Source organism: Osmerus eperlanus, chromosome 19 (genome assembly GCF_963692335.1).
Source record: "Osmerus eperlanus chromosome 19, fOsmEpe2.1, whole genome shotgun sequence".
Taxonomy (NCBI): Eukaryota; Metazoa; Chordata; class Actinopteri; order Osmeriformes; family Osmeridae; genus Osmerus; species Osmerus eperlanus.
The window spans coordinates 13,976,446-14,000,354 of record NC_085036.1 but is presented as its reverse complement, the minus strand read 5'-3'; the positions used below and the strand labels follow the sequence as shown (position 1 = coordinate 14,000,354).

Sequence of the window (23,909 nt, the reverse complement as noted above, 5' to 3'; positions counted from 1 at the left end):
TTGTCATCGTAACGCTCAATGTGATGTTACGACAGACATTTTAAAGGACGTTTAACTCAGCACATGAACATAAAATCTACATTTGAGCAATTTAAGATGATTTGTACATATGTAATTGTTTAATCTTATCCAGTTTTATTTTCACTGGAGCAGTCAAATGACAAATCTTTGTGGTATAATTCACTGTGGTGCACCACAGCGCCCTCAGCAGGCAAATCATGGGAACGACAGATTTCGCATTTAGGCACAAAATACTTTGCAGATTTTTATTAAAGCATGAAAATATTCTTGGGGTGTGCATTTTAGCACACATTACACTTACCAGTTAAAGCATACATTTGTTTAAATGAACAAGAGAGCATAATGACTGTACAGTTTGAGCTAAGATATGTTTTCCACATATTCTCTTTGTTTATCTACGTAATGAGAATGGCTTTTTTGACCCAATCAGGCTTCTTACCTTTTCAGCTCACCAGACTATCACAGGTGTGCTGAGTGAATTGTGCTTCTCTATTTAGATGGCGTGAATTACAGTGGCTTGACTGAAGAACACAGCATCAGGTCTAAACTTTATGACAGACAGGATTAGCTTTATGGACTGTACCATTCCTTACAACTCCCTGTTCTCATATCACATGGCCACAATCCAGTCTGCTGCAAAACCATGATTAGATAGCCTCCAAACATGAAAATGTGTGCATGTACGCCTCTTTGAGCAAAGCTCTACATCTGTGGGCATACTTGCACGAAGGCCTTCCTTTCAGTTGAGGGTTCCGTTGGTTTATACTCTGACCAGTCTACATCTAAGATCGTGTTGTGACTTTCTGTATTTTTTATTTATAAAATGTGTCTTTTTCACCTTTGCTAAATTAAATTACTTGATACAAAAACAACAGAGACACAAAGCACAGTGGGATGACATTCACAGTGTATCAGCAATCATTATTTTTCTCTCTCTGTTTCTGTTTCTTTCTTGTTTAAACAGATTGTCCCCCAGACCATAGACAACGAGTTTCGACACCTTCCGACAACACTGCTTTCCATACTCAAATGTTTATATTTGAACAAGTTGTGTTACAAAGTGTGTTTGCTTTCTTCATCAGACCATGCCAGCGCGCGTAGACGCGTGACATTGAGATGTCGTCCAACTCTCCCATGGACATCTGTGTTTCACACCCTGGACTGTCGGACGTCCTTCCACTCTACAGTAGTGTCATGCAGCGCCTGGGTCTTCTTCTCATCCACCTGAACGTAATCCACCCTGTACTCATCAAGCAGGGCCTTCTGAAGGAAGGAAGGAAGGAAGGAAGGAGGGGGGAGTTGATAAACAACCCTGCTGAAAGATGCCCCCCAAACATCTCTCCCTGTCTATATCTCACTCTCTTTCTCTCTCTCTGTCTCTCTTTCTCTCTTTCTCTCTTTCTTTCTTTCTCTCTCTCTCTCTCTCTCTCTCTCTCTCTCTCTCTCTCTCTCTCTCTCTCTCTCTTTCTCTGTCTCTCTCATTTCAGAATCAGACTTCATCATAAAGACTGTAGCAAAAGCTGTACACTGCAGCAGGAGTAACTGTTGACTGTCAGTTATTCAGAGGATGCGTCCAAATTCAAATACAAATTCTTGTCATATGTTCTCTCAAATGAGGCAGCCTGTAAGCAAGCATTAGTATTCTTTGCACTTAGCGTTTCATCTACCGTCAGAAAGAACGTCACAAAAACTGAGTCACCAGCTTATTACTATGGAGATGGACACTTCTGCACCATTCAATTGGGATAGCAGCCCTTTTTATTTTCTGTTTTCTGCTGCAGATGTGCTTAATGTTGGAGTTGAATCCATCGCTTTAAGAACGTTGTTACAAAAAATGTCTGACACAGAGATGAGACCAAACAAGGATACTAACATACAGTATTCCTGGCTTTTAGAAATTACGATCTGATGGAAACCAACATTAAATAATGCAGAGACTACATCAAGCCTCCAGATCCATGGATATTGGGCATCCTGGGTACACTCCACAACAGAGAGCGGGAGGACCACTTCAAGAATATGTTGCACTTAAACACAATATGTACACGCACAAGGACTTGTTGCCTGGATACCGCAGAATTTCTCTTTCGGTTCAAGATTGAATGACATAAAAGATTGAATAATATAAAATCTAATGCCTTCTATATATTGGCTGTCTGTAGGAATATGATGCCAGTTGGTTTTCTACAATGTGTGCTAATACATGTTAAAGAAAACATACTTATTGAGGAGAAAGGCTCTGTAATAGTGGACACACAAAAGGCAGACTACAATTTTATGTAGGTGTCCTTAAAACTGTCATTGTGTGATAAACTGGAGGAACAGGCCCTGTTTATGCTGTTAAAAGGTTGATTTGATTTCCTGTCTGGCTGCGGAGACAGTCTTTTCCGATCTGTTGACCTCTGCATTCAACATCATTCTTACCTTCTGCACAGGAGAGGGAGATGCTGGGTTGAAGGCCAGAGAAAGGTAGTCGAGGTTGGATGTCCTGCCCCAGAGCTGGGCTGTGGTCTCAGCCGAGGGGAGGAACAGCTGCCTGGACTCCTGGTGGGGATGAGGACAACCTCAGTCAAACGTTTACATTTAGTCATTTAGCAGACGCTCTTATCCAGAGAGACTTACAGTAAGTACAGGGACATTCCCCCCGAGGCAAGTAGGGTGAAGTGCCTTGCCCAAGGACACAACGTCAGTTTGCATGACCGGGAATCGAACCGGCAACCTTCTGATTACTAGCCCGATTCCCTAACTGCTCAGCCATCTGACTCCCATAGTGACACATGTCATAGGAAGGTATATTGAAAGGATTCGATTCTTACACTATCTAAGGTGAAAAATGTGTCCAGCTCTTGCTTTGACCTGAACTCTCTTAAGAGTTTGTTTGTGCTCATGGTAACATTACAAGCCTTGTGTAACACTGATATGTAACTATGTAACTGTGTAACAATACAACATTACTATTGGACTGCAGCTGATGTCTTGATCTTTAATCCCCGCTGCCAGATGTCTTCTTTCCAGGAGGAAATTTCTAGGAATAGAACAAAACAAAGCTAAATATACACACGCAATCAAACAAAAAGTTCAGCATGACAAGTCGTAGAATTATTATCTTCCAATACAAAAAATGCATCATCCTGCAGGTCAGGATTTTGTAGGTGTGAGCAGGTGTCTCACCCAGGCTCTGTCATGGTCCTGCTCAGAGTGCATTCCCTGATGGTGGACAGGCCTCTCAGATCTAGAGGGGGCGGGCGTGCTGACGACCCACAGAGAAACACATGCTTGTTATGACACTTCAGCCAGGCAGCAAACCATGAGTCATGAAACAAAAGAAGAACTGGAGGAAAAAATGTATTTTTCCATGGCTTATGTGTCATAGAGAGACTCATGGGAGTCACAAGATTAAGCGTGTTGTGTAAAAACCTGATCTGTCAGTGCATAACGTGCTTGCGAAGGCAATATTCAACGCTTCCTACAGCAATTCCCCATAATAAAAAAAAAACTGTTTTGACGCTATAGATAAGAATGCGTTCCCTGTCCTTACCCCTCCTGCGAGGTTTAAGATCCCGGTTGACAGGCGGCGGGGCCAGCGGGGCCGGGAGCCCCAGAGAGGAGACGGAGTCTGTGGTCATGCTGGAGCTGGTGTAGCTCATGGAGGTGGGGCTCATGGGGAGGTAGCCGTCTGACAGCTCTCCTCCACAGAGAGCGGGGGAGGCCATGGGGACATACGAGTCGTCCAGGTAGCTCTGTCGGGCTGCAAAGGGACTCTGGACACAGAGCCAGCAAGGTCAGCAGACAGACAGGAGCGGAACGTGAGTTCGAAAACTTGACCTGTCAGACATCGTCTGTGACATGCAAGGCAGAAGAGGTGATGATGATGCAGTTATCAGTTCTCTATGTGAAACAATGGGGGGGGGGGAGTTTTCTCACCAAATTAAGACTTAGTCGTTTGTTCCAGTTCCTCACTGCACTGCATTCAACATCTACTGAAAATGAAAAAATGTATCCTCGATAAATGTGTTGCTGTGGCAGTGTGGCTAATAGGTCATAGATGAAAACTTAAATCACCTCGTAGGGCCAATGTGCAATAAAATGCATTACAACCAATATGTCAGTGTCTCCTCTAGTGTGAGTGGAGCCGTGGGGGGGGGAGGCTGGGCTGGTGGTATACTTCACCTCGTCTGGGATAGTCCAGGCTTGACAGTGATATCCTCCTGGGGAGAGGAACAGGTACACCCCCTGTGGCCCCCAGGGACCCCCGGGCACCCTCATCCGGCGGGGCCTCCGACAGGTGAACAGGCTTCGGGGGCAGAGGGGGAGGGGTCTGGCCCTCCACACTCACCTCCGACAGGTGAGAAGAATATAGCTTGTCGAACTGAAAAACGTTGGGGGTGCGATGAAGGGTTGGTGGAGAGGAGGATGAGGATGAGAAGTCGAACGGCCTGTCGAGGAATGTGGGGGCGCAAGGGGCACTAAAGGGGGGTTCGGAGGTCCTGGCGTGGGGGAAGGGGGACAGACAGGATCCTGTGAGGGGGAAGGGGGATGGAGAGGGGTTGGTGCATGGAGGTGACGAGAAGGAGTCTTCGATAGTGTTGTCGGACGAGTTCTGTTCCAGAGATCTCTCCGAGTTCGAAAAACTGTCACATCTGTGAGAAAAAAAGAAGAAAAAAAAAGTCTAATAAACAGCATACAACATAATACATCTTTAACAACAAACATTGTCAATATTGGTCTGATATCCCAGGGCATTAGAAGAATGGTGGTAGAAGGGGTCAGCATGTCCCTACCAATATCAAGACACCAGTGAAACGTCATCACCAGCTATCAGCAGCAGAGCAGGGTAGCGGTGTTAGCACACAGGGTGCTAAAACATGCGTGTCCCCAGGGATGTTCCACCCTGGATCAGGAGGCAGCCGTACCTTCTGATACTGACCCTCTCTCCCGTCTCGCACTGCGACAGGAAGAGGTAGTCCCGGGGCTGGCTGGATTCTGATTGGTTCAGTGTCGCTCGCCTGTCATGGTTTCCTGTAAAGGACATCGCGGGCGACGGCTGCTGGGAGGTCGGGGTCTGAGAGAAGCCTTCCTCTGATTCTGAAGAGGGAGAGAGGGAGAGTGAGCGAGTGTGTGAGAGATAGAGATAGAGAGATAGAGAGAGAGAGAGAGAACGAGAGAGAGAGAGAGAGAGAGAGAGAGAGAGAGAGAGAGAGAGAGAGAGAGAGACAGAGAGAGAGAGAGAGAGAGAGAGAGAGAGAGAGAGAGAGAGAGAGAGAGAGAGAGAGAGAGAGAGAGAGAGAGAGAGAGAGAGAGACAGAGAGAGAGAGAGAGAGAGAGATAGAGAGAGAGAGAGAGAGAGAGAGAGAGAGAGAGAGAGTGTGAGAGAGAGATAATGTGAGAGACAGATGGAGAGAGAGATGGAGAGAGAGTGTGTGACAGAGAGAGTGTTGAGAGAGAGAGAGAGAGAGAGAGAGAGAGAGAGAGAGAGGAGAGAGAGAGAGAGAGAGAGAGAGAGAGAGAGAGAGAGAGGGAGAGCAATGAAGATTGTGACCAGTGTTACGGTGGGAAGCATAAGACAAGAGTTACAAGACTTCATACAGAATCTGTCTGTAACGTTTGTCTTAAACGTTGTTATGCTAAATGTCCAGCAGGGGGCCCTGTCTTGGACCCCCTCAACTGAACTACCGCCACAAAGATAATCTGCTTAATCAACCATCTAAACTGAAAAACCTGCTAAACAAAATGTTCTGTGTGGCTCAGCACCCTCAAGACTTGTGTTGTGTAAACACCTTTCATGTTGCATAAACATTTGACATGTGTAGTATAAACACGATCTTGCTACTGAAAATAGGTCAGAAACTGTATGGAGAGTTTGAAATGCCCAGACTTGGCTGGATCTGACTGGTGATGGTACGTATGTTTTCATGTCATTTCAAAGGTTTGTTATTGTTGAATAATATAATGCTTGAAGATGGAAAATAATTGTTTCTCTTGGTTGAAAGAGAATTCCTACCCCAGACTGAAGGAGGCCTGTCTGTGCTGTGCAGGGGAGACTGAAGGAGGCCTGTCTGTGCTGTGCAGGGGACACTGAAGGAGGCCTGTCTGTGCTGTGCAGGGGACACTGAAGGAGGCCTGTCTGTGCTGTGCAGGGGACACTGAAGGAGGCCTGTCTGTGCTGTGCAGGGGACACTGAAGGAGGCCTGTCTGTGCTGTGCAGGGGAGACTGAAGGAGGCCTGTCTGTGCTGTGCAGGGGACACTGAAGGAGGCCTGTCTGTGCTGTGCAGGGGACACTGAAGGAGGCCTGTCTGTGCTGTGCAGGGGAGTCGACCAAGACTGGGTGTTTCATTGACTCACTCTGTGTTATCTTTTCCAGTAATGTGTAAGCCTGATCTGCAGACCAGTTCCACTCCCATATCTCCCCTCTTTGTTACAGCATCGTGCCTTCGCTCTATCTATTCCACACAGATGACAATGTTTTACGAAATGTTCCAACTGCCAGCTCTTACCCAGAGTGCCTATCCTGTCTGAACCAGACGGAGGGGGAAGGTCCCTGGCTGAACCTCACGGAGAGCGGCCACACACAACGCTCTGTAAACACTTTTAAAATAGAGTCAGGTGGCTGAGCGGTTAGGGAATCGGGCTGGTAATCTGAAGGTTGCCAGTTCGATTCCCGTCCGTGCAAAATGACGTTGTGTCCTTGGGCAACGCACTTCACCCTACACTTCGGGGGAATGTCCCTGTACTTTACTGTAAGTCGCTCTGGATAAGAGCATCTGCTAAATGACTAAATGTAAAATGACGAATGCAAATGACAGAGCGCGGTATTCAAATAGGTGAATGTACATAAGAAAATGTATGTTATCCTACATGAGGAGGCTTGGACACTGTTGCTTGACCTTCAATGGGTCAGTAGGGATTGGTGTATATGACACTAGTCTAAGTCAGTTGGGTTAGTTGGGTTAACTCTAGTCTGGGTCAGTTGGGTCAGTAGGGTTAACTCTAGTATGGGTTAGTTGGGTTAACTCTAATCTGGGTCAGTTGTGTCAGTATGGTTAACTCTAGTCTGGGTTAGTTGGGTTAACTCTAATCTGGGTTATTTGGGTTATTTGGGTTAACTCTAGTCTGGGTTATTTGGGTTAACTCTAGTCTGGGTTAGTTGGGTTAACTCTAGTCTGGGTCAGTTGGGTTAACTATAGTCTGTGTTGGTTGGATGTTTCATGGCTCCTACCTGTCCCATCGTCCAGAGGTCCGAAATGGCAGATCTGGCTGATGCTGTACACCCAGCTGTTCATCTCCTCCTCCGTTTTGGCCACCAGGTAGAAGATCCGTGAGGAGGTCTTCACCACGAACAGATGCTGGTTCTGGAACTCCCTCCTGACCAGCCACTGCTCCCTCATCAGCTGAACCTCACACTCCTTCAGGTCGATGGTGCGGATGGGCTTCCTGGACGTCTTGTTCCTGTAGTACTCCAGTACGTCAGGGTTCCCGCTCATGCGACCACGGCGAAGCACAAACCATCGCTTCCTCCACGCCTGGGGGACGAGGGGAGAGCGGTGGGGGTTAAAACAAAAGTTTAAACTTTTGACTGCAGATCGAGAGGTTTAAAATCCACTCCTGTATGTCGCTTTGGAAAAAAGCACCTGCTTATTGCTAAATAGAATTGTTCCATGTACTATAACTTTATATTACAGTGGAATACAGGGTCAGATCCTTTGTGCACCCGAATGGTTTATCAGTTATTTAGTTATTTTCCAAACACCTCTGTGAGAGAAAGGACAGTCCTTGTTCTGGCTGTGTTTGTTATGTTGCTGTGACCTAGGGGTAATCAATTATACAGTATGCAGTATTTGAAAAAAATCTGCACATTGAAAACAACAAAAACATCTCACAAAACAAAAATACCTTCACAAATCCCTTTGTCACTGTGTAAACACCTGACAGCACCAGATACAATACAAAGCACTGTCCTCATGATGGGGTCCCTCTCAGTGGCAGGGCCTATGTCAGCCTGTGTCAAATGCAATTCAGCGTGGAACAGACCGACTTAGTCATGGAAAAAGCATTGCTGCTACTCTGACCATGCATATCACCGAATGTTCATGTACAGTCCCCCAGAATAGACATCCATGTTTTCATCTTGTGTGTTGGGAGGAACTGACAGCAATGATTCTCAGAAGTGCCACAAAGGGGAAGTTATTTCTGTGTAAAAAGAGAGTCACAAACAGCTATATCACCTTAGTAGGCTACATCCTCTGGTCATTCCGTTTTTAGATGTCCCTGTACAACGATGTAATGTTGCTGTAAGGCGATTACTACATTTGTTTGGTTGTTATATTTTAACCCAACTGCCTCATGAATTCAGAATTCAGGTTATTCATCTATTTTTGATCTTGTCAGAAGACTGCCAGCATGACATTTTGGGAGGCATAAAATGATAACCTCCTTTTAAAAGTGAAGAAAATATTTTAAAAATACATAAATAAATATTTAATAAAGGCAAGAGGACTGCTGCCAGTTATTGAGTCACTAAAGAGTGAATATATCGTCAACAACACTGTGAGGTCAATCTTCCTGTTGTTGTAATCCCATCAATATCGATATTCCCATCAATAGCCAAACGTTATTTGGCTTTTTACCCTGCCAGCTACTTCTGTCTGAAAGTCGTGTTAGACTTGTAAGACTTGTGTTGTGTTTTGAAAGGTATGAACATGACTACATGTGAACATTTCTCTTTGTTTTAAACCAAAACTTTGCCCTGTTGTACCCAGACTCCTATTCAGTCCTACCGTAAACAGAGGCTAATCCAAAGACCACATTTACATCCATTCTTCCCACACTGTTACAGAGATAAGGTCAGTTTGGTTTCATCACTATTATCTATATCATAACCCTTCCTGTTAACTCACTTCTTGGCGGAATCTATATATATGATTACATCTAAACAGCAATTTGTTTAGATTATGCAAACTTTTGAGGATGGATAAAAAGACACTCCAGAAACTAATTCAGCATTAAAATATAGTATATTAATTTTTGTAATAAGGAAAAGTATAAATAGAAGTTCACGAAAATAGTCTTACAATAGTATACTTTTATTTTCTTATGAATTCGTTCTCAACCACTGTGTCTGAAATGATGTGTTGCTGTTCTGACATGTTAGAGGACATAGTCTGTCATTGGACTGGATCCCTGGTGTTTTTCTCTGTGTCTTGTCTGTTTCTTCAAGTTACTCTGACTGCCCCCTCACAGAGCATTGTGCACAGTCCGTCCTTACAATGGAAACCCTTGTACTTCCTGTTTGTCTGTGTCCTCCACAAAGCCCTTGAACTATATTCTGCCAAAAACCGTCTGTGAAGTTACTCTACCTCAAGAGAAATACCATAGTCCCTCTTTCACTGTTCTAGTTTTAACCGCAGTCCTCTCAGAGCTATGTTGTGTGTAGAGGAAGTGCTAGCAGCCATCACACCGTCTGGTCATTTCTGCCTGTCGGGTCATTTTGAAGTGCTTGGCAGGACTTCCCATGTTTCGCAATACACACCCAAATTTCACAGAATATAACACCCTCAACGCGAAACTCCTAATGGGTGTGTTGCCTCCTCCCTCCCACACAACAACACTCTCACATGATCCCAACAGAATATCACTCATGCAGATAAGTTCCACTCATCTTGATGTGGAAAGACACGATTTCAAAACAAAGTTTAAAGCGAAATACGATGGTTTGCTGACAGGTGCAGGACAAAAACAAAACAACACAACCGAAAGGGACCTCCAAGCAAATCTACGGTGTGGACCACAGGGAGGACATCTATGGGCTGTTTTGAAAGAGCAGCGATGCTGAACATCAGTATTGACTACAGTACCACTACCGTGAAAATGAGGAAGAAAGACAAAGATAGAAAAACCAGAAGCTGACATGTAATCCTGATACATGTCCCAGCTAGCAACATGCAAAAGGAGGCATCTGAAAATGTTAATGTAAACAGCTGCGCAGCAGAGCTGTGGTGTTGATAGAGGATCATTTATATGTTCTGTCTGTCTTGTTCCTTCTCTCTCTCTCTCTCTCTCTCTCTCTCTCTCTCTCTCTCTCTCTCTCTCTCTCTCTCTCTCTCTCTCTCTCTCTCTCTCTGTCTCTCTCGCGTGCACACACACACACACATACACACACTTACAAACAGATATACACACACACACATTGCTCTGCAGCAGGAACTGGTACTACTACAGCTTGGGTAGAAAACATCACAATAGAACATAAAACACCCACCCAGCCTGTTACCGTACTCACAAATCTCTTTAGTTTTTTCTCAGGGGGAGATTTGATGAGCCAGCCGGTGCAGACCTCATCCCCTGCACTCATGTTGACTGCAGGGTAAATCCGTTGTGTTTTCAAGGTGTATTTGTCTTCAAGCTAATGTAACCGCTGTTGTGAAACTGAACGTATCGCCAGGCAGATCCTGTGTTCTTGTAAACAGCCTACAGCCGTACCAAAAGGAGGAAGTCAAGCCATTGATCACACTGACAGACAAGGAGAGCAGAGAGGGCGAGAATGAGAGTGTGTGTGTGTGTGTGAGAGAGAGAGAGAGAAAGAGAGCGGGTGGGTGGGGAGAAGCGGTGTGAGTAAGCGTGCGTCTCTGACAGAGTAGCGAGTGGCAGAGGAGAGAGGGAAAGAGGGAAGGGCGGGTTGTAACATTGATTTTCATATATTGGCGAGATAACGTTTATACAAAGAGGAAATTACGGTGTGCAGGGTGGAGAAGGACCGTACTCTCATCTACATTTGTTTGTAAAACCAGCCACGACTAAGATCTTTAAAAGGATAAAAGACAAATGGTTGCGCCACAGAAAAATGATGTGAGGGAACTTTTCTCTGCCATCTGTCACTTAAGCTCTTGGCCTCTTCCATACAGCATAGCTATGAAGGAAAAATAACAACATTACTGCTCTAGAGTGGATATTTTATAGTTGATAATATTTTACATCATGCCATTGGGTTCGAACAAAATAAATCATATCGACAATTTCAGCAACAATGACAGTGCTTTATTTTTGGAATATATTCAATTAAAGTATATATTGCATAAGAGAACGCTATATCGCTGAATATTGGGTGAACTATTTGGCTAACTGTAGAATCTGTGGTAAATAGCAAACCTTCAAAATACATTTGCTTGTACACATCACTAACTAATCACTAGTCGCCCTCTCGTGGCGCTCAATCACAGGTTCATAAAACGAATTGTGTAAACTCACGGCATCGATCAAGTATTTTCACACAGGTCGTTAGTCACCAGTGTAGTAATTTCAGGGTGACACAAGACGTTGGTTGACGGTGTTTAGGATGTTAATTCACAGTGGGAATGCCCCTCTTATTTGTGGTATCGCGGCATTTCACTGCCACATCCGCGCGAGAGATGTTCTGTGCCAGGGGGCGTGTACAGGGCTCGCTCCCCGCACAGTGACGTAGGAGGTTTTTGCCCATGTCGAACTTACAGTGACTGAAATCAAATAACGTTACCAAGCCAGCTAGCTAACTGATGAAAAATAGATATTCGACACAATGTCAGATGAAGAGGTTCCGTCAACTTCCAGAGAGCCTGATCCTGAAATGGATGAGGTGAGTAGATACACGGACGGACATCTAATTTTTAGACATTTGAGATACAGTGTAGAAGTTTGCTGTATTGTTCATTTGGGGGAGTGGGGGGCTCGGGGGTGAACATGGCGCGAAGGCTTGCACATCTGCCCAGTCCTAGCGAGCTAGCTAGCTACAGATGTGAGCTAGCTAGCTAGCTTTATGTATTCAGGCAGGCTAACATGCACTGTTATGCTTATCGACATGTACATCGTAGCTGTATGACAATTTGAGTCCCTGCAGACTTTTAAACCTGTCAAAAACAGCATGGCAATACCTCCTGGTTCCACTAAAGCTACCTGCGCTGTCACTGCCAGTCGTCAGGTTTCTCGTAGCCAGTCTAGCTTCACACTAGCTGGCGGCCAGTCAGTCACAATGTGCATTAAGCAGCCTGCCTATTAGTATACAACTGTCTCTGCTTGTTGTGCATGGTACTCTCAGCAACATGTTAGCTAGTAATATGTAGCACAGTATAGATAGGTAGAATCAAGCCCAATATAAATGCATTCACATTAGGTATATGTAGCAAAGGCCTATGTTTGTAACAGTGATCCACGTTTTTTTTTTTATTCAAATATATATAACCACGAGCTAACGCAAGATAGGAGCGAATAATCATAAATAACATTTCCAAAATGTGCAGTTGGGTGTATTTTGTAGTTCCACTGTTTTGGGCTGGTTTACTGTTATATTTAATATCACCTCCCATTTACAATAGACACGTTTTACGGTTTTATGAAAGACAGACCATTTAGTATTTTCCTGGACATAACTTTGCATGTTTGGGGATCTCATGATTTGATCCAGGTAGTTGATGACCCACCTTTCCAGCTCAAGATACCCCCAAAGGCCGTGGCTAAAGTCGAGGGCGATGTGGACCCTGAGTATGAGGAGAAGCGGGTGAGGAATCTCTGTCTCCTCTATCCAATATAACCTGCCACTCACTTTTAAGGAATTGATCGATCCCTGCCGAGTTCAATACTGTCAATAAATAGATTGGTAATTAATTATAGCTTAGAGCATAACCTCCCAGTATAAGACGCAGGTAGATACCCAGAGATGCATCACGTCAAGGTGATCTAATTGGAGATCCATGTATGCGTTTACTGAGTGAACATTTCAAGATACGAGAATTACAATTTAACAGTATAGATTGAGCCAGAAAAACAACTCGTCTGATTCTGTCCTCTGTCTCCCCCCTGTGGTAAGATTGAGGTAGTGCACATTGGGATTCACAATCAGTAGGGAGAGTAAAGATTCAAAACCAACATAATGTAAATTACCCAAACACAACATGTCTGGTTTTCTTCTTTTTCACTGTCTCCCCTCTTCTCTTGTCTAGAAAACGGACCGAGCGAATCGTTTCGAGTTCCTGTTGAAGCAGACAGAGCTGTTTGCACATTTCATTCAGCCTGCGTCCCAGAAGTCTCCTACTTCACCTCTGAAAGTGAAGCTCGGACGCCCGCGCATCAAACAAGACGAGAAACAAAACCTGCTCTCTATTGGAGAGTAAGTCAAACACACACGAGGATTGTAAGAGCACAGTAGTAAAAACGAGAGCAAAGAACACAGTAGAGTGGAGTCAGAAGGAGTCAGATGGCTGAGCGGTTAGGGAGTTGGGCTATTAATCAGAAGGTTTCTGGTTCTATTCCCGGCCATGCCAAAATGACATGTCCTTGGGCAAGGCACTTCACCCTACTTGCCTCGGGGGAATGTCCCTGTACTTACTGTAAGTCGCTCTGGATAAGAGCGTCTGCTAAATGTAAATGTAACAACACACTCATGTACACAAGACTACATGTGCACATGTACACACATTAGAGTATTACACACCTGCGTTAAAACATCAGCGTAAAACAAATAACATCAAGATGCAACATCAGAAAAAACATGCAGACAGGGAAGAATATTGGTGAATGAGATATGTGTTACAAAGAACTCACTGTGCTTTATTTGCGGCGGACCCAGTACAAGATAACCAAGTGTTGTCGTTGTAATCAGTGACTGTGGATCTGATTTCAGTAATCGTCACAGAAGAACAGAACAGGAAGAGGATGAAGAGCTTCTGTCGGAGAGCAGGAAGGTTGCCAACGTCCTGGTCCGCTTCGAAGAGTCTCCCTCCTGTAGGACGCTCTTCTTTTGTTTGACTGTCACTCCTGCCTCTGTCGCCACACTGCTCCAGAAAGATTTAGATTTCTGAAGATACTAACATATTGTGTTTGTTTTTAACGTATGAAACGTCTCATCAGATGTTAAAAACGGAACCCTGAGGGATTACCAAGTCAGAGGGCTCAACTGGATGATCTCTCTGTACGAGAACGGCATCAATGGGATCCTTGCTGATGAGATGGTAATGACACAACTCGTAACGTAACCTCTGGTATCCAATCAAACATGTCTTCCCTGTGGGCCCCTTTCCCGGCAGAGATGGGCTCCTGTCCCGGTAGAGATGGGCTCCTGTCCCGGTAGAGATGGGCTCCTGTCCCGGTAGAGATGGGCTCCTGTCCCGGTAGATATGGGTTCCTGTCCCGGTAGATATGGGCTCCTGTCCCGGTAGAGATGGGCTCCTGTCCCGGTAGAGATGGGCTCCTGTCCCGGTAGAGATGGGCTCCTGTTCCAGTAGAGATGGCCCCTGTCCCGGTAGAGATGGGTTCCTGTCCCAGTAGAGATGGGCTCCTGTCCCGGTAGAGATGGGCTCCTGTCCCGGTAGAGATGGCCCCTGTCCTGGTACAGATGGGCTCCTGTCCCGGTTGAGATGGGGCCCAACTTATCCTGTACTTGTGTGTTGCACCCCAGGGCTTAGGGAAGACCCTTCAGACCATCGCGTTGCTGGGATACCTGAAGCACTACAGGAACATCCCGGGCCCTCACATGGTGTTGGTTCCCAAGTCAACGCTACACAACTGGATGAATGAGTTCAAGAGATGGGTGCCAACTCTGAAGGCCGTTTGTCTTATCGGAGACAAGGATGCTCGGGTATTGAACTATTCTTTTTGAACTAGTCTCCTACAGCAGAGGTGTAGGTTTCAAACGTGGGTGGGACATATTTAACAGTCGCATTCCTCAGTTATTAAAATACTAAAAAGCAGTCTCACCCACATTTTAAAACAAAGCTATGCTCCTGGCCTACATATTCTCTTAACTATATAATACATCGATCACTATCACAGACTAGAAACGTAGGAATGACAGATTTGATTGGGTCGTGCTCGTCTAGGCTGCGTTTGTGCGTGACGTCATGATGCCTGGAGAATGGGATGTCTGTGTGACGTCCTATGAAATGGTCATCCGAGAAAAGTCTGTGTTCAAGAGGTTCAACTGGAGATATCTGGTCATCGATGAAGCTCACAGGATCAAAAATGAGAAATCCAAAGTAATTATCTCCCCTATCATATGTACCCTGTATTTTCAACCTTCATCTTTCTGTATACAGTAGTTTTTTTATCGGATTATCAGAAGCTATAATGGTGTTCGGTGATGAGACTCATTTCATATTTGTCATCTGTCCTCAGCTCTCTGAGATTGTGCGGGAGTTTAAAACCACCAACCGCCTTCTCCTGACCGGCACGCCGCTGCAGAACAACCTCCACGAGCTGTGGGCGCTGCTCAACTTCCTCCTACCGGACGTCTTCAACTCTGCCAACGTAAGTCTCCACCCCGCCTGGAAACACTTCTCTAGATCCAGTCCTGTCCTCCAGGTGAAATATAGAGGACCCTCTAATGGAGGACACCACTAGGGTCTATATCTCTGCTCAGACGGTATGTTGCTGCGGGAAAAGAGCCTTCGGGTGTTTATTTCGTTAACTGTATTTGTCTCTGATGTCACATTTACACCAGATTCAGTGAGACTCAGTCAATCTCTGAACTTCTAAGCCTCACAGGACCAGACTGTTGTCTTTCTGAGAGGGAAGTCTCGCCCCAAGCACACTCATCATCCCTCAGACTCATCCCAGTGTCGAGGCTCGTAGACTGCCCCCTGAGCGCTCAGACTCATCCCAGTGTTGAGGCTCGTAGACTGCCCCCTGAGCACTCAGACTCATCCCAGTGTCGAGGCTCATAGACTGCCCCCTGAGCGCTCAGACTCATCCCAGTGTCGAGGCTCATAGACTGCCCCCTGAGCGCTCAGACTCATCCCAGTGTCGAGGCTCATAGACTGCCCCCTGAGCGCTCAGACTCATCCCAGTGTCGAGGCTCATAGACTGCCCCCTGAGCGCTCTGCTCATCATACGGATCCTGTCGCAGCTTCTCCAGATCACTCTTCTGCATCTCTGAATCAAAATAACATCCTCTCGTCTCATTATCTGAAGGCTGAGAGCTGTTACCCAGCGTTCTACAGCATTGGGAACACAACAACATTTCTTTTGTAATTTTTTTTACATTTTCAGGACTTCGATTCTTGGTTCGACACAAACAACTGTCTCGGGGACCAGAAGCTGGTTGAGAGACTGCATGCGGTAAGCTTTGATTTACAGATTCCTGGTCCTTAGAGAATACCTACCAAAACTGCTCACCGCGTGTTTCTCTGTAGTTAGTTTGTACCTGAAACGGAAAACAATCTCACCGAACACAAAAAATGCACATAGAAAATGTTTTGCAACACTATCATGGGTTTGAAGTATCAACATGACATGATGTGAGTGGTGTTTCGCTGTGTGTGTTTGTTCAGGTTCTGAGGCCTTTTCTCCTGCGTCGCATCAAAGCGGAGGTGGAAAAAACCCTACCTCCTAAAAAGGAAGTGAAGATTTATCTGGGACTGAGTAAGATGCAGAGAGAATGGTGGGTATTTATCTGGGACTGAAAGACTGGAGTTTTTAAATTCAGATGCTTCGTCCTTGAATATGTCTACATCTGTAGACATATTCAAGTGGGTCAGGTGGCTGAGCGGTTAGGGAATCGAGCTGTTAATCAGAAGGTTGCCGGTTCGATTCCCGGCCATGAAAAATGATGTTGTGTCCTTGGGCAAGGCACTTCACCCTACTTGCCTCGGGGGAGAATGTCCCTGTACTTACTGTAAGTCGCTCTGGATAAGAGCGTCTGCTAAATGACTACATGTAAATGTAATGTACTGTAAGTCGCTCTGGATAAGAGCGTCTGCTAAATGACTACAAGTAAATGTAATGTACTGTAAGTCGCTCTGGATAAGAGCGTCTGCTAAATGACTACATGTAAATGTAATGTACTGTAAGTCGCTCTGGATAAGAGCGTCTGCTAAATGACTACATGTAAATGTAATGTACTGTAAGTCGCTCTGGATAAGAGCGTCTGCTAAATGACTAAATGTAATGTAACAGGTTAGGGTTATCATGTGTTTTAAGATGCTTCGTCCTTGAATATGTCTGCATCTGTAACAGGTACACTCGTATCCTGATGAAGGACATCGACATCCTGAACTCTGCGGGGAAGATGGATAAGATGCGCCTGTTGAACATCCTCATGCAGCTTAGAAAGTGCTGCAACCACCCGTACCTGTTTGACGGGGCCGAGCCGGGACCCCCCTACACCACAGACACACACCTGGTCATCAACAGTGGCAAAATGGTGGCTCTGGACAAGCTTCTGCCCAAAGTCCAAGAACAAGGTTTCCACGCAGTTTTTTTTCTCCCATTTATTTACATAATAGGATATGGGAATGAGACGAAAATAACTCGGATTGATATCGAGGAGATGGGAGGAATTGAGAAATGTAATATTGCATGAATAGATATGGGTACTTTTTTTTCTGTGCCAGTCAGAATAGCTATTCTTTGAACCTGATGATTATCTCTGCAAAGAGTGAGGACATCCTTATGCCATGCAGGCTCCTGTCTTTGCTTCCTGATTGAATTTATGCTGAATTCATAATTAGCTCATGTAGGGTTTTTTTGATGAGGAAAGTTCATTTGACTGTCAAATAGGCTCATTTGACATTACATTAATTAAACCTTACTGCCTTGCAAGGGAGCCTCATGAATAATTTGTTAGTTTTCTTTGCCCTCCTCTCTATGAAGACAGGAATTGCTCCTTGCTCCTGTGCCCTGGCAGTGTGTGGAGTTCTGTAACAGACCGACTGTACTGTGTCTGATTGGCTGTAGGGTCTCGAGTGCTCATCTTCAGTCAGATGACCCGCGTCCTTGACATCCTGGAGGACTACTGCATGTGGAGGGGTTACGAGTACTGTCGCCTGGACGGGAACACGTCGCACGAAGCCAGACAGGTAGAGCACAGACACGTCTCAAGTCCTCACACACCGAAACAAGACTCCTCCATCATCTGCTCTGTGTTCCTCTTCCCTGCCTGCCACAAGGAAGACGTTTGAAATATTGTACATAATGTTGTTTTTTTCTTCTTCCTTGTGAACATGTTTTGTAGCAAGCCATAGAGGCCTACAATGCTCCGAACAGTAGCAAGTTCATTTTCATGTTGAGCACCAGAGCTGGGGGTTTGGGCATAAACCTGGCAACCGCCGACGTGGTCATCCTGTACGACTCTGACTGGAACCCTCAAGTAGACCTGCAGGCCATGGTTAGAAACATCTCAGTCCTGTCTGTGTTGGATGTCAAAGAGTCGCTATCGCTAATGTCTCTGAAGTACGACCGAATCCTTCTCTCAAGACCCTCAACCGCTCGTCTTATAATACCTTGTATGAAACAACAGGGTTTCCTTAACGGCTGACTGATAATTAGGGGTGGGGGAAAAAATCGATTCACATTTGAAATGCGATTAAGTCTTCTAGCGATTCACATCGATTCACAAATGTAAAAAAACGTTTTTTTTTTTTATAATATTTTTTTGGGGGGGGATGAAAAATCGTCAATCGATTTTAATCGATTCGTGACCCCAAGAATCGATTCAAATCTGAGGTACCAAAAGATTCCCACCCCTGCTGATGATGTTGTGTTTGTCTGAAATGTAGATTCTGAAAGGCAACCAGTGTGTTTGTGTTTGACCCTCTAGGACAGGGCTCATAGAATTGGTCAGAAGAAACCAGTGCGTGTGTTCCGCCTCATCACTGATAACACAGTCGAGGAGAGGATTGTAGAGAGAGCTGAGAGGAAGTTGAGACTAGACTCCATTGTTATTCAACAAGGTATTTAGCATGGCTTGTATCACAAATGTATCGCAAAACAATCGAGATTGTTTCTGACACACGATTGTAATTCCACAAACCACAGACTCTCCTTTTAGTTTTGTGGAGTAACTTCAGTGGGAAAACCTTCTTTGGGACAGGCAAGAAAAGGACTTTACGTTAGGAGACGAACTGGAGCTTGGCATGGTTGTGTTTCCCAACATGTTGCTGTGTGCTTCTCAGGGAGGCTGATCGACCAGCAGTCCACCAAACTGGGGAAGGACGAGATGCTGCAGATGATTCGCCACGGCGCCACGCATGTGTTCGCCTCCAAGGACAGTGAGCTCACGGAGGAAGACATCAACACCATCCTGGAGCGAGGAGCCAAGAAGGTGAGCTCCGCCTCGTGGTAGTGGGACGCGCTTGCGTCCAGTCAGGACGCGGTGTAACTGTTCTGTTGATGTTTGTCCCAGACAGCGGAGATGAACGAGCGCATGGAGAAGCTGGGGGAAGGCTCTCTCAGGAACTTCACCATGGACATGGGAACCACAGAGACCAGCCTCTACAACTTCGAAGGGGAGGACTACAGAGAGAAGCAGAAAGTAAACAACCTTCAGACCCGCCGTTTTTACGGTTATATTTCAAATGTATTATTAATGGGACTCGTTGGAGTTTCTGAGAGTTATGTATGTGTCTACATTCTCATTGATGGACTGAACAGGGGATGGGTGTGGATCTTTGGTAAAAGTACCACAGATCAAGAGGTCTCAGGTTCAGATCCCCCCTGTAATGTAGCTTTGGAGAAAAGCGTTTTGCTGTATCAGAACCCATCTGACTCCCAGTTATAACGGTCACCACACAGGGCAGAGTCTTGCACTGACCGGCTGATCCCACATGGTCTCTCCTTTCAGCTGAGCATGATGGAGTGGATCGAACCTCCTAAACGAGAACGGAAAGCCAACTATGCGGTGGACGCGTACTTCAGAGAAGCCCTGCGCGTCAGTGAACCTCGGGCCCCGAAGGTAACGCTTACTCACACATTAATCACCGGGAAATTTCAAGGGCGGCCTTGCCTGCAGCCTGTGCTATGAGAGGATGGCTTTTGCTACTCGACTCCATTTTCAGCCGTGTTGATGCGATGCTGGTCGGTGGAGTCATGAGTGGTATTCAGTGGAGTGGTAAATGTTGGTCTGGCCCTGGCGGTCGTGACTGAGACACGCTGACTGGCTTGCAGGCTCCTCGGCCGCCCAAACAGCCCAGCATCCAGGACTTTCAGTACTTTCCCCCTCGCCTGTTTGAGCTGCTGGAAATGGAGATCCTTCATTACAGGAAGACCATAGGCTACAAGGTGATATGTACTTATTTTTTAATGTATTTTTGGGGGGGAGAGTTTTGAATGCTTTATTAAATGGTTCTTAGGTTGAAGTGTGACAGGAAAGGCAAGAGGAGAGAGAGAGGAAGGCATGCAGCTCAGGGATTCACTTGATTTGAACCCAGGTCGCTGCGGTAAGGCCTCAGCCTACATGGTATACGCACTTATCTGCTGAGCTCCCAGGGTGCCCCATTGTCTAGTTTTTAAATTGCCCCTCATGGGCAATAACGATCTCCTTGACCTGCGAGTCAGCTGTCGTGCAGTACGGAACAAAATCCTTTCGATTCCACAATACTTCCAGTGGCACTTCCTGGAGACACCCGTTTTTAGAGTGGCTCTGTATTTGAGAAGTTCTGTATCGGAAAAACGACAGTTTGAATTCCCCGGCGCTGGCTCTGGACTGAGGCAAATTAGTTGTGAGAGAGAGGACAGAGTCAGTGGAAGTGTGTCCCAGCTCACAGAAGGGCTGGGGTCCTCCCTGGTGCCAGGCACACAGTCACCCACGCCCCCTCTAATGCCACCTGATCCCTGCATACATCTGCCCAGGGCTCTGCTTTCACCCTGGGCCCAGGGCTCTGCTGTCACCCTGGGCCCAGGGCTCTGCTGTCACCCTGGGCCCAGGGTGACAGCAGAGCCCTGGGCCAGCCGGTCTGTGGCCCCTGCTCTTACAGAGAAGGAGAGAGGGAGATGGGGGGAGGGATGGGAGAGAGAGGTTGGGAGGAAAGGGTGGAAGGAGAGGGGAGAGAGAGATGGGGGGAGGGATGGGAGAGAGAGGTCGGGAGGAAAGGGTGGAAGGAGAGGGGAGAGAGAGATGAGGGGAGGGATGGGAGAGAGAGGTCGGGAGGAAAGGGTGGAAGGAGAGGGGAGAGAGAGATGGGGGGAGGGATGGGAGAGAGAGGTCGGGAGGAAAGGGTGGAAGGAGAGGGGAGAGAGAGATGGGGGGAGGGATGGGAGAGAGAGGTCGGGAGGAAAGGGTGGAAGGAGAGGGGAGAGAGAGATGGGGGGAGGGATGGGAGAGAGAGGTCGGGAGGAAAGGGTGGAAGGAGAGGGGAGAGAGAGATGGGGGGAGGGATGGGAGAGAGAGGTCGGGAGGAAAGGGTGGAAGGAGAGGGGAGAGAGAGATGGGGCCAGTGAGAGGTGGAGGGATGTCCCTGGAGTCTGAGAGTGTTCTGTCCCTCCGTGCTTCAGGTGCCCAGGAGCCCTGATGTCCCCGGCTCTGCCCAGGTGCAAAAGGAGGAGCAGAAGAAGATCGACGAGGCGGGGCCCCTGACGGCCGAGGAGACGGAGGAAAAGGAGAAGCTGCTGACGCAGGTACACCATGACCCTGATGGGCCACCATACAGGCAGTCTTTTTTTAGATTATAGATATAAAATGTCTTATTTTTACAATCTAAAAGACTCCTGTTGATCTGGTAGGAGTGTTTCATTCAAAAGTAAGTGTGTCTAGTATTTACTTGGACCTGCTACAGTTTGGGGCTTGTTTGTTTTCCACTGCTTGTTATGCAGGGCTTCACCAACTGGAACAAGCGAGATTTCAATCAGTTCATCAAAGCCAACGAGAAATACGGCCGTGACGACATTGACAACATCGCCCGTGAAGTGGAGGGGAAAAACCCTGAGGAAGTCATCGAGTATTCTGGTGAGATACACAAGATTGCTGCTGTTACATTTACATTTAGTCATTTAGCAGACGCTCTTATCCAGAGCGACTTACAGTGAGTACAGGGACATTCCCCCGAGGCAAGTAGGGTGAAGTGCCTTGCCCAAGGACACAACGTCAGTTGGCATGACCGGGAATCGAACTGGCAACTTTCGGATTACTAGCCCGCTTCCCTCACCGCTCAGCCACCTGACTCCTCCTGTTATCATCCACATCATCTGAATAAACGTTTTATTTTCTCCAGTTTCCAAAATACTATTACTTGTTTATTTTTGACTAAAAAAATAAACAGCGTCTGACTGCGTTATTGATAAATGCATGTCATTCCAGTGCTCTAAAACATATTTTTTTGCATTCAAGCCATTTTCTGGGAGCGCTGCAATGAACTCCAGGACATTGAGAAGATCATGGCCCAGATCGAGCGTGGCGAGGGTCGGATCCAGCGCAGGATCAGCATCAAGAAGGCGTTAGACGCCAAGGTGCCGCCCGTGTTTAAACCCTTGTGTTATCTTCGGGTCATTCTGACCCATCAGTCATTGTGACCCACCGTCGTATTGCGACAACTTTACCGCATACAAAAACAAAGTGAAGCATTTTCTTTTAACCGTCGGGCTGTCTCAGAACCCCCACATTGCGAAGGTTAAAAGAAAATGCTTTTTATTTGTTTTTGTATTGGGTAAAATTGGGTGAACCTTTGGGTCAGGTGACCCGAAGGCACCTCAAGGGTTAAACCCTACCTGTCAGCCTCAAGGTCATTCAGCCAGCTTCTCACGGTCGGGCCCTACCACGTGTTTTGGCGTGTGCTGCAGATCGCGAGGTACAAGGCCCCGTTCCACCAGCTGAGGATCCAGTATGGGACCAACAAAGGCAAGAACTACACGGAGGAGGAGGATCGCTTCCTGATCTGCATGCTGCACAAGATGGGCTTCGACAAGGAGTGCGTCTACGAGGAACTGAGGCAATGCGTCCGGAATGCGCCGCAGTTCAGATTCGACTGGTTCATCAAGTCCCGGACCGCGATGGTACGTACGCAGATGACAGTTGAAAGAAAAACTGAAGGGCGGTGTGATTAACGAAGGGTTAATTGATGGTTGTTTGTTGTAAGAGCATCTGTTTCAATACTGTTGCATGTTTCTCAGGAACTGCAACGCCGTTGTAACACACTCATCTCTCTCATCGAGAAAGAGAACATGGAGATCGAGGAGAAAGAGAGAGCTGAGAAGAAGAAGAGAACTCCAAAAAGCCAAACAGTAACGGATGTTTACAGCTTTGGGAAACAATGATGTGTATTGACTCAACTGACTTAATCCTCATGTCCAGGGGGTGGTTAATGAGTAAAGATTTAATAAAGGGGATTTAAGAACCCGACTTTGCCTCCCTGTGTAAAAAAATATTCTGCTTCTCATTTGTTTTTCAGGCTCACAAAAGAAAAGCTGATGGATCCTGCGAATCTGTAAGAAAAGACAAGAAGTCCAGAGCCTGAGGCCTGGGTCAGAGCCTGAGGCCTGGGTCAGAGCTGGGGAACACTTGCGTAATCAATCTTTCATCTGAATCATCCTATTGAGGTCACAGGTTTGGTCAATCATTAAAAAAAAAAAATGTTAGTCAACAAAACAAAGCTGTTGTTACTTGTCGAAGTGAGTGGCTTCTCTAATTTTTTAAGACATTTTGTAAAACTCTTTTTGCAGTTGTTTGATGCACTTTGAAACCTAACATGCTGTTGTGTCAGTCTAAATCTGTTCAGTTGTTTTATACAGCTCCGGGTATGAGAGGTCATAAGCTAGTGCCGCAAAGGGGAATGCCAGGTAGCATTAGATGGCATTTTGGTGGATATTGAAACCTGGCATGGTTTCATATGTAACATTTGCACCGCAGGGGTGGTGTTGTTTAGCAGGGGTGGTGTTGTTTAGCAGCGCGATGAAGAAAAACTGCTTTGTATGTTGTTGTTTTTTGCATTTGGCTCTTGCAGGTCTGTGTTCGACTTATTCTCTTATGAAAAGTAATTTGTATGCACCTTGTAGCCCATCGCTTAGTTTGCACAATTACTGCTCTTACGTTAAATTACATTTTATCTCACCTTTTCAGCCTAACTTGAGTAGTAGTATTTTAACAAAACAATGATGTACCCTGCTTTTGCTATATTATTTTTTTTATGTATGAGTTCTGTGTTATTAAAACAAAACCAGC

The 23,909-nt window shown here is 46.1% G+C and overlaps 2 protein-coding genes across 5 annotated transcripts; one reads left to right on the top strand and one right to left on the bottom strand.

The window, feature by feature from the left end:
* Nucleotides 1-242: 242 nt before the first annotated feature.
* gab3 (GRB2 associated binding protein 3) lies at nt 243-10,645 on the bottom strand. 4 transcript variants are annotated; one of them, XM_062485730.1, is made up of 10 exons: nt 10,278-10,645; nt 7,239-7,542; nt 4,935-5,106; nt 4,192-4,661; nt 3,946-4,001; nt 3,560-3,782; nt 3,193-3,271; nt 2,977-3,046; nt 2,446-2,565; nt 243-1,284 (listed from the first exon to the last, which is right to left on the bottom strand). In XM_062485730.1, the coding sequence occupies exons 1-10, from the start codon at nt 10,368-10,370 to the stop codon at nt 1,171-1,173; spliced, it is 1,701 nt and encodes a 566-aa protein (XP_062341714.1). In that variant the 5' UTR covers nt 10,371-10,645; the 3' UTR covers nt 243-1,170. The 4 variants fall into 4 exon arrangements, with proteins under 4 accessions (XP_062341714.1, XP_062341716.1, XP_062341715.1 ...); XM_062485732.1 differs by having other exon boundaries at nt 243-1,281; XM_062485731.1 differs by having other exon boundaries at nt 3,946-3,998.
* Nucleotides 10,646-11,476: 831 nt separating this feature from the next.
* On the top strand, nt 11,477-23,909 carry smarca1 (SWI/SNF related, matrix associated, actin dependent regulator of chromatin, subfamily a, member 1). The gene is made up of 24 exons (XM_062485710.1): nt 11,477-11,627; nt 12,453-12,545; nt 12,988-13,154; nt 13,668-13,768; nt 13,895-13,995; nt 14,442-14,621; nt 14,863-15,018; nt 15,158-15,289; nt 16,031-16,099; nt 16,312-16,421; nt 16,997-17,223; nt 17,717-17,838; nt 17,994-18,146; nt 18,579-18,711; nt 18,934-19,082; nt 19,164-19,292; nt 19,602-19,712; nt 19,925-20,038; nt 21,251-21,373; nt 21,569-21,701; nt 22,083-22,201; nt 22,532-22,744; nt 22,862-22,972; nt 23,140-23,909. Exons 1-24 carry the CDS (start codon nt 11,571-11,573, stop codon nt 23,203-23,205), a joined length of 3,069 nt encoding a protein of 1,022 aa, XP_062341694.1. The 5' UTR covers nt 11,477-11,570; the 3' UTR covers nt 23,206-23,909.

Bases quoted from the DNA above. Each gene is read 5' to 3' on its own strand.
- smarca1 (XM_062485710.1), top strand. From the start codon at position 11,571: ATGTCAGATGAAGAGGTTCCGTCAACTTCCAGAGAGCCTGATCCTGAA. The intron at 16,100-16,311 runs GTAAGCTTTGAT...GTGTTTGTTCAG, and splicing joins TGGTTGAGAGACTGCATGCG to GTTCTGAGGCCTTTTCTCCT. The intron at 19,083-19,163 runs GTGAGCTCCGCC...TGTTTGTCCCAG, and splicing joins TGGAGCGAGGAGCCAAGAAG to ACAGCGGAGATGAACGAGCG.
- gab3 (XM_062485730.1), bottom strand. From the start codon at position 10,370: ATGAGTGCAGGGGATGAGGTCTGCACCGGCTGGCTCATCAAATCTCCC. The intron at 5,107-7,238 runs GTAGGAGCCATG...CTCCCTCTTCAG, and splicing joins ACCTCTGGACGATGGGACAG to AATCAGAGGAAGGCTTCTCT. The intron at 3,783-3,945 runs GTGAGAAAACTC...CTCTGTGTCCAG, and splicing joins AACGACTAAGTCTTAATTTG to AGTCCCTTTGCAGCCCGACA.